The sequence below is a fragment of the Vipera berus genome, assembly GCF_964194415.1.
Source record: "Vipera berus genome assembly, chromosome: 1".
In the NCBI taxonomy this organism is placed as follows: Eukaryota; Metazoa; Chordata; class Lepidosauria; order Squamata; family Viperidae; genus Vipera; species Vipera berus.
Window position 1 is genome coordinate 333,600,285 of NC_138202.1, and position 13,077 is coordinate 333,613,361.

General features: G+C 48.5%; 1 protein-coding gene across 2 annotated transcripts in view; it reads left to right on the forward strand.

Annotated features, from left to right (window-relative positions):
- Positions 1–13,077, forward strand: part of KIF13B (kinesin family member 13B) — a 158,933-nt gene that overhangs the window by 89,508 nt on the left and 56,348 nt on the right. For both annotated transcript variants that reach the window (XM_081312970.1, XM_081312971.1), the window contains exons 17-20: positions 4,263–4,473; positions 6,074–6,236; positions 8,203–8,349; positions 10,395–10,544. In XM_081312970.1, the coding sequence (XP_081169096.1) occupies positions 4,263–4,473; positions 6,074–6,236; positions 8,203–8,349; positions 10,395–10,544 (671 nt within the window). The remainder of the gene's footprint in view (positions 1–4,262; positions 4,474–6,073; positions 6,237–8,202; positions 8,350–10,394; positions 10,545–13,077) is intronic.

Genomic DNA, 13,077 nt, shown 5'->3' on the forward strand with positions numbered 1-13,077 from the left:
ACCTGGGTAATATTCATGTTGTTTCTTTGGAAACAAGATAGAAATGGTTTGCTATGGCCTCCTTTCAAGCTTTTGTTGACTTCCCAATTTGTTTCCCATCCAATTACTAATCATATTCAAACCTGCATAGTCAAGTTCAATTAAGAGATACTGTCCACTGAGATAAGGCAGCCAAAATAATCATCATCATCATCATCATCATCTCAAAAGATTATTTGAAAAAAACCTATTGATTATTTTCCTAAACTAAGAGTCTAGAAGCTATTCCTGAGACTATGTATTCTATTTCATAATCTAAAAAATTGACCTCTGAAATTGGAACCCCATCTTTTAAAAGGCCTCTCCTACTAATCTCTCCCAAAAAACATTTATGCTGAAAAAAAGATCCTTTGAGTAGCCAAAGTAAACTGTTTAGAGCTTTAAAGATGAAAAGCAACAACTTGAATCATGCATGAAAAATAACCAGAATTGAGTGCAAACCATTTAAATGGACATAAAATGGCCGTAACATCACGCCAGGAGTTAACAGCTAACAGCTTCATTTTGTGCCAAAGGAAACTTCTGGAAATTCTTAAAGGTCAACTTTATATACTGTGCATTGCAGTAGTCTAATTGTGATTTGAACAAGTGTGGAAAAGTAAATTTACCACCCAGAGTGAGCAGGCACTTCTTTTCCCTCTTGAGATCCAGAGTTTTGGTGCAGCCTGGGAAAGAGGGTTAAAGCAGCAGCCCCACCCTCTCCTTAATTGGAGGGTTTATCCCCTAAAACAAAACAGAAAGCCAGCGTGTGTGTGAGTCAAAAAGAGACAGAGAGAGTCAAGCCAAAAAGACAGCAAAGAAGCAGGAAAGAGAAACCTTCAACGCAAAGGCAGCAATTTTCAGACAGTGAAAGAAAACTGCAATTCTTGGAACTGCAAGACTAAGAAGCAGAGCTGTGAGATGCAAAGGAAAAGAGACCAACCAGAATCTGCAAACCAAAGCAGGCCCATTGCCTGCAGGGACCCAGGTGCAGAGCTCCACAAACCAGCTCCAGAAACAGAGAACTGTGAGTGCTGGGGTGGTGGAGGGGAGAGCAAAACTCATTCACAAGTCTATAGAGCAGAGGCCCCCAACCTTTTGGGCACCAGGGACAAGTTCTGTGGAGAGAGGTTTTCCCATGGCCCGGAGAGGCCATGGTTTCATGTGCTGCCTGCATCCCACGGATGGGGCTTCTCTTGTTTGTGCAGACCAGTTTCTGGTATGCCACGGACCGGTGCCGGCCCAGGGACCAGGGATTGGGGGGCCCTGCTATAGAGCATGGTGTCCAACCTTGGCATGTTTGACCTGTAGACTTCAGGCTGGCTGAAGAATTCTGGGAGTTGGAGTCCACAGGTCTTAAACTTTCCAAAGCTGGAAATCCCTGCTATAGAGCAATGAAAAGAGTTTTCACATACAAACGTACTGGGACTGGTATAGGAGCTGAAGACTGGTATAGGAGCTGCAAGAGCTGTTGTTCCGCTCACGTCAGGACGAGCATTTGACAGTAAGTCAGCTGGGGAACTGGGGGTAAAGAAAACACTTAAAGAGCTAAGAAGTAGTTAATTTAGGAAAACATAATGCTGCAAACGAGGGACGCGGTGGCTCAGTGGGTTAGGACGCTGAGCTTGTCGATCAGAAGGTCGGCAGTTTGGCGGGTCGAATCCCGAGTGCCACGTAACAGAGTAAGCGCCTGTTACTCGTCCCAACTTCTGCCAACCTAGCAGTTCGAAAGCACGTAAAAATGCAAGTAGAAAAAATAGGGACCACTACGGTGGGAAGGTAACAGCGTTCCGTGCGCCTTTGGCGTCTAGTCATGCCGGCCACATGACCACGGGGACATCCTCGGACAAGCGCTGGCTCTTCGGCTTTGAAACGGAGATGAGCACCGGCCCCTAGAGTCGGAAACGACTAGCACACATGTGCGGGGGAACCTTTACCTTTACCTTTACCTTTAATGCTGCAAACATGGAGATAGGAAGTTAGACATGGAATACAGAGATAAAAATAGAACTTTGTCAATTAAATAAGATAGAAATAGTTGTAAACTTAAAAGCAGGGCTTTTTTTCTCATAGAACGCTCAGAACGGCATTCTGGCACCTTTTTTTGCACACACAAAAAAATGCTTTTGCACAAGCTGTGCTACTCCCTCTATTGGCTTTTGAAAGCCAGTAGGAATTGCTGCTGAGTGCGCCAAAAGACAACTTGCACAGGCAAGTTGTCTGCAGCAAAGGCGAGTTGGCAGGAACTTTGTACCCCTCCCTGCAAATACACCATCTCAGCTAGGTAAGTAAGAGAGGACAAGGAATTGGAGGTTGGTTCTGCACAGGTAGCATCGCTGGCGGAGCAGTTGTGAGCGGGGGTGCAGGGGTGCTGATGCTGTGGGAGCCGCGGGGTGCGCTCTGCATGGGGTGGGCGGCATTGCTGGTGGGGTGGTTGCGAGCGGGGGTGGCAGCAGCAGGGTGCCCCCCAAGACCGGAGTCAGCACCTGAGCGACTGGTGCTGTGGGAACGTGGGGCAGGTGACATCACTGGTGGGGTGGGGGTGGCGGCAGCGGGCTGCCCTCCAAGGCTGGAGTCAGCGCCAGAGTGGCTGGTGCTGTGGGGTGGGCAGCATCATTGGGGTGGTTGTGAGCGGGGGTGGGGGGTGGCGGCAGTGGGCTGTCCCCCAAGGCCGGAGTCAGTGCCAGAGCAGCTGGTGCTGTGGGAGCCACCAGGCATGCTCTACATGGTCAGCTTCATCCTTTTCTCGTGGAGGACAGAGGGGAAGTTATGGTTTCAATGCCATCAGGACTGTAGTTCCCACGGAAAACGAGTACTCGCAGCTCCTGCTCCTGCACTGAAAAGGGTTTACTCTTTACTCGGCGGCTCGGGGGCTGAAACGGCATGCAGTGATGGGTCCAGGGGTGTGTGATGTGAAGGCTAGATTTTTCCCTGTCCTCTGGTAAACATGTGGACTGCCCCTGGCCCAGTGCAGGACAAAGTCTTGGGCTCCATAGCTTTTATGGGCAAAGGTGTCTGTTCTAGGCCGGGCCCCGCGGGCAACTTTGAGGTGAACAGGTGGTTGGCCTCGGGCTGAGACCGTTTGCTTTTGACGTCCTGGGTCCTGGATGACGAGGCCTCTTTCTGCATGTGGGCCGATTCCACCACCGAGGCGTAGCTGTCCACACCGCTTAGGGAGCTGCGCAACACCAATGCTGGACAGAAGCCGGAGGACCAGGCTGGGGATGTGGTGGCAGTGGATGAAGAGGAGAAAGAAGTAGAGGATCGCAAAATGGAGGGGGTGAGACCTTCCGGGGAGATGATCTTCATGTTGGTGTTATGCAACACACTGGGCCGCTGCTGAATGTTCTGTGTACGAGGGGAAACTGGGGAGTGTTTGTGAGAGTGTGCGGATGTATGGCCGCTGCTGTGCTCTGTGCCTGGCCTCCAGATGGGCACATGCTCCACCGTGGCCGTGCTGGTCACCACCGATTTCTTGCAGCCCTGCCGTGTAGAGCAGGCCCCACAGCTCCCACAGCACCAGCTGTGCCGGCTCCGGCCCTGGGGGGCAGCCCACTGCTGACACCCCTCACACCTGTGACTGCAACAGCACTGCCGCCCCCGCCTCCTGCACCCGCCAAGATGAGAGTTCCGGCACCTTTTTTGTTTTTAGAAAAAAAGCAATGCTTAAAAGTAAGATTGTATAATAAAATAAGGAAATAGAAACAAATACAGAATTAGGATTAAGATTAGATATAAGGAATAAGAGTTTAATTTTGTATAATGAAATTATTTTTGTAGGGAAAAACAAATAAATCTTCAGGTTTGTTATCTGGACCAGATTAAGAAAAATCCCAACACCAGGGTTTGGGTTTCTGTGATCTTAGCTCTGGTGCAATGAAGCTGAAATAAACTAATTTAGGTAACTGTTTATCCAAGCAATCTTTGGGAAACTGAGGCAAAGATCCATTCGTACGTCTTTGAGTGTACAACTGTCCTCCTTTAAAAACCAAGCTGCCATCATGTGTAAGAAACACAGATTATGGCTCTACATTTAAATTTATTGTAGAGTTGTTAGTTCTAGGCCAGGGGTGTCCAAGCTTGGCAGCTTTAAGACTTGTGGACTTCAACTCCCAGAATTCCCCAGCCATCATGACTGGATAGGGAATTCTAGGAATTGAAGTCCATAGGTGTTAAAGTTGCCAAGCTTGGACACCTCTGTTCTAGGCTTTTACCTTGTGACATCTTTCTTCCTCTCTGCTTAGATCCAATGCAGTCCATTTTACAAAGTCTAGAGCAACAGCATGAAGAGGAGAAGCGGTCAGCACTGGAGCGGCAGCGACTTATGTATGAGCATGAACTAGAACAGCTCCGGAGGCGTCTGTCTCCAGAGAAGCAGCATTTCCGCACCATGGACAGGTTTTCCTTCCATTCTCCCAATGCACAGCAACGTTTACGCCAGTGGGCAGAAGAGAGGTGGGTGAAGGGAATGAACTTTGGAGGTCTGGTATTTTTCCTTATTCTCTTCTTTGGAGAATACTCATCTTGACATATGTTTGGATTAAGACAATAGATACATTTTATACATCAATGAATAAAATAACTTTTTTACCAGGTTTCCCCAAAAGTAAGGCCCAGTCTTATATTATTTTTGCCTCCAAAAGAGGCATTAGGTTTTATTTTCAAGGGCGTCTTATATTTTTTGTGAGATCTGCCTCTCCCATCCAGCAGGAGCCTGCGTGGCTGCTGGCCCACTTCTGCTGCAGCTGCTCGCGGCAGGAGGCTGTGCGGCACATTGCGCTGCTGCTGCCACAACGAGATAAAGCAGGTGGGGAAAGGGGTGGAGCTACCCCATGCGTCCTGCACCCGCTTCCTTCAGGGCCCCCCCACCCAGGCCATTCCTTGCTCGGCGATCTTCCCTTTCACTTCCCTCCTGAGTTGGACTGCCATGCTATGGAACAAGGGTGTGGTAGACCCGGTCCCCCATCACCATTTCGGACCAAGGGGAGAGTGACGGCGAAAGGCTCTGCTGCCGCTGTGCGCTGCTGGATGGGCTTTCTTTGCGCTTCGCCCCACAGATCACCTGCCCGGCGGCAGCCGCTGCCTCCTTCTCCTCCACCAACTCTTTAGTGGCTTGTGCCATGGCCGGACAAAAGCCTTTCACGCCGCCTCCCTCCACCAGTCCTCTGTCGCTGCCACTGGAGAGAATGGAGAATGGGGAGCAGAACGGCTCTGCGCAGCAATGCAGAGCAGAGTACTTGCATGCCACCCTGCATCACCCCGTGTCTCCCTTCTCCATTCTGGTAATGGCAGCCCCGTTTCCTGCCGCTTCTCCTGGCGCTACTGTAGAGTTTGGCACACCACCACCCAGCTCCTCCCTCTTCCTGAAAGCAAAAAAATTGTTCACTAACCTGCTTTCCAGCTCTGGCGCGTTTCTCTCCTTCCGCTGTCAGGAAATTTCTCCTTAGTTCTAGGTTGCTTCTCTCCTTGATTAGTTTCCATCCATTGTTTCTTGTCTCGCCTTCATGTGCTTTGGAGAATAGGTTGACTTCTTTTTTGTGGCAAACCCTGAGATATTGGAATACTACTACTATCACCCCTTAGTCCAGGGGTGTCAAACTCAATTTCATTGAGGGCCACATCAGCATTGCGGTTGCCCTCAAGGGGCTGGGTGGGTGTGGCCAGGGTGGGCGTGGCCTACTGGGTGGGCGTGGCCAGCTCTACATCGTTCGCATCAAGGGTGCCTATGGGCGCCTGGGCAGGAGTGGGACAGATCTGAGGGTCTCGGGCAGAAGGAGGGTCTCTGGGCCAGGGCCAAGGCAATGGGGGCTGTTCCCTCACTGTTTCCAGGATGGCTTCGTGGGCCACATGAAACCACTTCGTGGGCCGGATCCGGCCCCCGGGCCTTGTGTTTGACATGTCTGCCTTAGTCCTTCCTTTCATTGGTGCAAAAATGGTTAACTGATTGCACCAGAGCAAAACATCCTTATCAGTGTGATTATTGCAGTGTGTTTCTAAATAAATATTTTCTTTTAAATTCCATCCTCCTTTTTGTCTTTCCCCTGTTTTGCAATAGAGAAGAGATGCTGAACCACAGCCTGAGGAAATTGAGGGAGCAGATTATGAAGGCCAACTTGTATGTTAGAGAAGCCAGCTTCATTGCAGAAGAGATGGACAAAAGGACTGAATATAAGGTCACTCTCCAAATTCCAGCCTCAAGCCTTAACGCAAACAAAAAGGTAAGGCACTTAAGTCTATTCAGGCACATACAGTATGTCATCTGCCAAGATGTAGCAGTCCAGATGAATATTTTCTGCTATTCCAAAGGTGATATTTAAGCAGGGTATAGACATTTTCTTTCTGTTGATTTAACACGATGTGTATAAAATGGGAGTGGACACTTGCTAGAGAAGGGCAAAGGGCAATTCACAGCCAGTTTAAACTAGCAAAATTTGAGCAATTAAATGGTTTATTTACTTATTGTTATTCAAAACATGCATGTATCTGTCTGCAGTGGCTCTACATTTATTGATGTGCAGTTTTACTACTCACAGGCCACGTTAATGGAACTAGTTAATGTCATGACTTATTAAAATCCTTTTCTGGGCTCACCTATTATACTGAATGATAAATGAACCCAGACACTACTAAACTACCAAAAATCTTGAACTAAAGTTAATATTAACCAAGCTTTGAATTTTTGCAAACCAACTGCTAGGATTTTAACTGACCTGGTTAGGCAACTTCTGTGGATTGCTATGTGACTATGTAACCTTCATGGCATTCCTTTTTACTGATTTAAGTAAAAAGGCTGCAGACTCACCACTGTTTTAAAAAAAGGGAGGGGAGGCTCAGATTTCAAGAAAAGAATGTGGGAAATATATCAAGTTCTGCGTCCTTCAGTTCTTTTCCTCAAAACAGGCTGTACTGAAATTCAACTAGAGAGGAGAAAGTGGTGAAAGAATGTTTAGTTTCATAGTGCATATGATCATTTGCTGATGAGATGTTCCTATCAGTTATCAAAAAAACCCCACGAATAAATCTTACAATGATGAACTGTTTATCCAAGCATCAGTTCAATTTAAATATTTATGTTCAGTGTCATAATTTTCTTTTAAAAATGAAAAATGCCTTTTTAAATGTAAATTTACCAGCTCTGGACCAAGTGGATTAAATTTCTCCTCCAGGGAAAGATTATATAACTCACAAATACACTATTCTGGACTATGTTTTTTAAATTTGGCTTTTATTGAGTTAAATTGTCATGTATCTATTACATTTATTGTTTAATTCTTTTTTAAATTTTCTATTCCATGTTTCTTAAATTTTTTGTTGTGAGCCGCCCTGAGTCCTTAGTGAGAAGGGCGGCATATAAATTCAATAAATCTAATCTAATCTAATCTATTCCAAATAAGATGGTGGTCTTTTTGTCAGATTCTGTTTATTTATTGATGTTCAATTTGATTTGATTTTAAGACCTCCCATCTCAAAAAGTGTTCTTGAGATTTAAAAAAAGAAAAGAAAAAGAAAAGAGAAATATTGGGTGTGAGAGCAGAGAATTCAAATATACCCCCAGGTAAATTTGTCTTGATTTTGAACTGAATATTTATAGTGGCCAAAAGAATAGGTATAAATCCAAACAAGATACTGAATCTTGGTTACAAGTAAAAATGGATCATACTACATAAAGTCTGCCAAGTGCAAAAATTTAATATAACTTACACTGCAGTATAATCTCTACCTTGGGGGCACTGACAGAACATGCCCACTTCAATAACATCCTCGGAATGTAGTTAACCAACAAACATTTAATATAAAATTTGGCGGATTTGTCAGTTAATGAAGTTAATGGTGAGACAATCATTCCTTGATGAGCTCCAACATAAAAATTTTCAAAACAAAAGGCTGTATTTGACGATTTCACTTCTTATTACACAGACAAATTTGTGCAGAAAAAAATATTTTTTGTATCTTCCCTGGAAGATATCAGAAGATAATACAATAATACAGTCAAGCCAAGAAAAAGCTTGCCAATCCTGAGCTTACTGAAGTTCTCAAGATAGGCAGGTAACAAATTTGCATTCATTATTTGCATTGATTCTCTCTCTCTCTCTCTCTCTCTCTCTCTCTCTCTCTCTCTCTCTCTCTCTCTCTCTCTCTCTCTCTCTCTCTTTGCATTTCTTCTTCCTTCCGGGCGTTTTGTAGCGGGGTGCAGTTCTTAGTGAGCCAGCCATTCAGGTGAGACGAAAAGGGAAGGGCAAACAAATCTGGTCCCTGGAGAAACTGGAGAACCGGTTGTTAGATATGCGAGACCTCTATCAAGAATGGAAAGACTGTGAGGAAGACAACCTGGTATGTGGAGGAGATGTGGGGATAAACCTTTCCTTAACTGGTAAAACATGATTTATCAGCTTAGTTTTCTCTATATGTGTTGTATTCCTATCTTATTTTCCTCAACTAACCTGGCTAACAGTCTTGGAAGTTTGAGTCTGTTTTGACGCTTGGAGACTGCTTGGACAAATTCCTGCAGTTTTCTTGGCAAGATTTCAGAAGTGATTTGCCATTGCCTGTTTCCTAGGAATGAAAGAGAATGTCTGGCCCCAAGTCACCCAGCTGTCTTTGTCCCTAAGGTGGAATTAGAATTCACAGACTCCCAGTTTCTAGCCTGATTCCCTAACCACTTTCCCAAACTGGCTTCCAACAGCCTTGGATAACATTAAATTAAACTCAGCATTCATTGAAGCTATATGTTGAGACCAGGAGGTAAAGGAACATGTATCTATATATGTGATCCTTAGAGAATAGTCTTGGTCTTGCTATTTTTTGAAAAATTAAGTATGGGCTGAAAATCCTTAAAAGATTTTTTTTCCCCCAAAGTTTGGCAGGATGACGACATTAACAGAAAAGATAAAAAAATATCCTTTTGCTTTTATATTGCTGGGAAGAAGCAGACTTGAAAAGTGGGAAAGCCTAGATTATTTTTTGCTTCTCCTGGCTGCAGTGTTTATATCCTGAGAATGATGCTGCATCTTGGCATTAGGTTTCTTTGAAAGTGAGAAAATGCCAAAGCTCCCGTAAGCATGAACATCACCCCATCCTTTAGATTGGCCATCCACTTACCCACCCACCCACTGCATACATGCATGTAAACATGCCAACCAGTAAGACAATGAACGTGAAGGTGAGGGGAGAAGGATCATTTTCGCGACAGCATTTTTACTTAACTTTCATGTGATATGTTCAGTTTGCAAAGGAAATCTGTGGCTTATCTTGCCCCAAAGCCATGTGAGGCAGTTTGCTATCTCTATTGTACAAAGAGGACTATCCTAACGCTGACTGTGGTTTTGTTTTATGAGAGTCTGTGTGCTTCTTCGTAATTAATTGCCGTCTCTTTGAAGTTCCAAAAATTGTTACATAGACTGAACCAAAATAACATTATCTGTGGCTTTTAAATAGGGCCATTAGAAGGTTGAACTTTTTTCTTTTGACTAGTCCAGGGGTAGGCAACCTCGGCTCTTTTATGACTCATGGACTTCAACTCCCAGAATTCCTGAGTCAGCTATGCTGACTCAGGAATTCTGGGAGTTGAAGTCCATGAGTCATAAAAGAGCCGAGGTTGCCTACCCCTGGACTAGGTAATTCTGAAGTGCTCCCATGAACTCTTTGTCTTTAAATAAATTTCAGTTTATTTAAAGTAACACATAAATGAAGCCTTAAAGGAAATAACCCAGAACCCTTCTTTTCTTCCTTTATTTTCCTTTATATTGAGATTGCTATTCTTGCACACACCTTTGGTCCTCTCTGAATGGGTTCATAACCTGGTTTCCTAAAATAGTAACAGCAAACTAGTTCTGGGTTGTAAGTAGAATATGGGTTGTGATTATAAATAGTTTCTGGGTTGTGATTGGTCTAAGACAAAACAAATCACATGACTTACTGGTACACAGGCAGTTACCTTCAGTATGTCTTCCTGTGCATGCATACAGGTAATTAAATCAGCCTTCTCAAGATGCTGTCCTTCCAGAATTTCTGTCTAGCATGGTCTTTACTCTGGAAGGCACATATATCATTGTGGAAGGCTGGATTAAACCATATTAGAGGCACTATATTAAGGTGACTGAAAACAAACTGGGAAGATGGAGAAAGGGTCTTTCTTACTTATTAAGGTGTCTGTTACAAGAGAATAGGGGAAGGGGGGAGGGTAGGGTAGGGAGGGGTTGGGGAGAGGGGAGGGGGAGGAGGGGTTTTTTTGTATCCAAAAATGTACTGTAAAACTTTTCAATTAAAAAAAAAGAGAGAATATGATTCCCTCTGCCAAATTGAACTTCTGTCGTAAGAGGATCTAATAATCATAGACATTTGTTGTTCACCCTTTTTTCTTCTCTATTCAACTCAAGGTTATGAGGTCTTACTTTCGGCGAGCAGATCCTTTTTATGATGAGCAAAAGAACCACAGCCTAATTGGAGTCGCCAATGTCTTCCTTGAGTGTCTCTTTTATGATGTGAAGCTGCAATATGCTGTGCCCATCATCAATCAGAAAGGAGAGGTATCTTTCTACATGATCAATTATTAATCATTATCTAGTCACATAATTACTGTTACTTATTTAAGAGTTACAGCTCTGTGCACAATTACCGTATATACTTGAGTATAAGCCGACTCGAGTATAAGCCGAGACCCCCAATTTCACCCCCAAAAACTGGGAAAAGTTGTTGACTCGAGTATAAGCCGATCCGCCGTTCTGCAAGCCTCCGCCGCCGGCGGAGGCTGGATCCGCGCTCTGCAAGCCTCTGCCGCCAGCAGAGGCTCGATCTGCCATTTTGCAAGCCTGAATACACAGGAATACCCTGTGTGGCCGCGGCTCTCGGGGAAGCCCTGGCTGTCCGCTTCCTCGCTCCACGCTGCCATTCGGGCCCGCGCGTTCCCCGGGCAAATCGTGGCGCCCAGCAGGCGAGGAAACACGCCCGCTCCAGTCGCCCCCCCCTTCCCTCAGGAGACGCGAAGCAAGTGACCGCCCGGAGCTTACCGAGGACTTGCGTGCGGCCGAGGCTTCGGTGCTTCCAGGATCGCGCGCACCTCTCCCAAGCCGCCGCCGTCCGGAGACCTGCCGAAGTTTGGGGAGGTTTGGGGAGGTGCGCGCGCACCTCCCCAAACCTCCCCAAACGTCGGCAGGTCTCCGTTCCTCCGCACAGACCTGCCGACGTTTGGGGAGGTTTGGGCGCCTCCCCAAACCTCCCCAAACGTCGACAGGTCTCCGTTCCTCCTGCCGACGTTTGGGGAGGTTTGGGCGCCTCCCCAAACCTCCCCAGGTCTCCGTTCCTCCGCGCAGACCTGCCGACGTTTGGGGAGGTTTGGGCGCCTCCCCAAACCTCCCCAGGTCTCCGTTCCTCCTGCCGACGTTTGGGGAGGTTTGGGCGCCTCCCCAAACCTCCCCAAACATCGGCAGGTCTCCGTTCCTCCTGCGGACGTTTGGGGAGGTTTGGGCACCTCCCCAAACCTCCCCAGGTCTCCGTTCCTCCTGCCGACGTTTGGGGAGGTTTGGGCGCCTCCCCAAACCTCCCCAGGTCTCCGTTCCTCCTGCCGACGTTTGGGGAGGTTTGGGCGCCTCCCCAAACCTCCCCAAACGTCGGCAGGTCTCCGTTCCTCCTGCCGACGTTTGGGGAGGTTTGGGCACCTCCCCAAACCTCCCCAGGTCTCCGTTCCTCCGCGCAGACCTGCCGACGTTTGGGGAGGTTTGGGCGCCTCCCCAAACCTCCCCAGGTCTCCGTTCCTCCGCGCAGACCTGCCGACGTTTGGGGAGGTTTGGCCGCCTCCCCAAACCTCCCCAAACGTCGGCAGGTCTCCGTTCCTCCTGCCGACGTTTGGGGAGGTTTGGGCGCCTCCCCAAACCTCCCCAAACATCGGCAGGTCTCCGTTCCTCCTGCGGACGTTTGGGGAGGTTTGGGCACCTCCCCAAACCTCCCCAGGTCTCCGTTCCTCCTGCCGACGTTTGGGGAGGTTTGGCCGCCTCCCCAAACCTCCCCAGGTCTCCGTTCCTCCTGCCGACGTTTGGGGAGGTTTGGGCGCCTCCCCAAACCTCCCCAAACGTCGGCAGGTCTCCGTTCCTCCTGCCGAAGTTTGGGGAGGTTTGGGCACCTCCCCAAACCTCCCCAGGTCTCCGTTCCTCCGCGCAGACCTGCCGACGTTTGGGGAGGTTTGGGCGCCTCCCCAAACCTCCCCAGGTCTCTGTTCCTCCGCGCAGACCTGCCGACGTTTGGGGAGGTTTGGCCGCCTCCCCAAACCTCCCCAAACGTCGGCAGGTCTCCGTTCCTCCTGCCGACGTTTGGGGAGGTTTGGGCGCCTCCCCAAACCTCCCCAAACATCGGCAGGTCTCCGTTCCTCCTGCGGACGTTTGGGGAGGTTTGGGCACCTCCCCAAACCTCCCCAGGTCTCCGTTCCTCCTGCCGACGTTTGGGGAGGTTTGGCCGCCTCCCCAAACCTCCCCAGGTCTCCGTTCCTCCTGCCGACGTTTGGGGAGGTTTGGCCGCCTCCCCAAACCTCCCCAAACGTCGGCAGGTCTCCGTTCCTCCTGCCGACGTTTGGGGAGGTTTGGGCGCCTCCCCAAACCTCCCCAGGTCTCCGTTCCTCCGCGCAGACCTGCCGACGTTTGGGGAGGTTTGGGCGCCTCCCCAAACGTCGGCAGGTCTGCGCGGAGGAACGGAGACCTGGGGAGGTTTGGGGAGGCGCCCAAACCTCCCCAAACGTCGGCAGGAGGAACGGAGACCTGGGGAGGTTTGGGGAGGCGCCCAAACCTCCCCAAACGTCGGCAGGTCTGCGCGGAGGAACGGAGACCTGGGGAGGTTTGGGGAGGTGCCCAAACCTCCCCAAACGTCGGCAGGAGGAACGGAGACCTGCCGACGTTTGGGGAGGTTTGGGGAGGCGCCCAAACCTCCCCAAACGTCGGCAGGTCTGCGCGGAGGAACGGAGACCTGGGGAGGTTTGGGGAGGCGCCCAAACCTCCCCAAACGTCGGCAGGAGGAACGGAGACCTGCCGACGTTTGGGGAGGTTTGGGGAGGCGCCCAAACCTCCCCAAACGTCG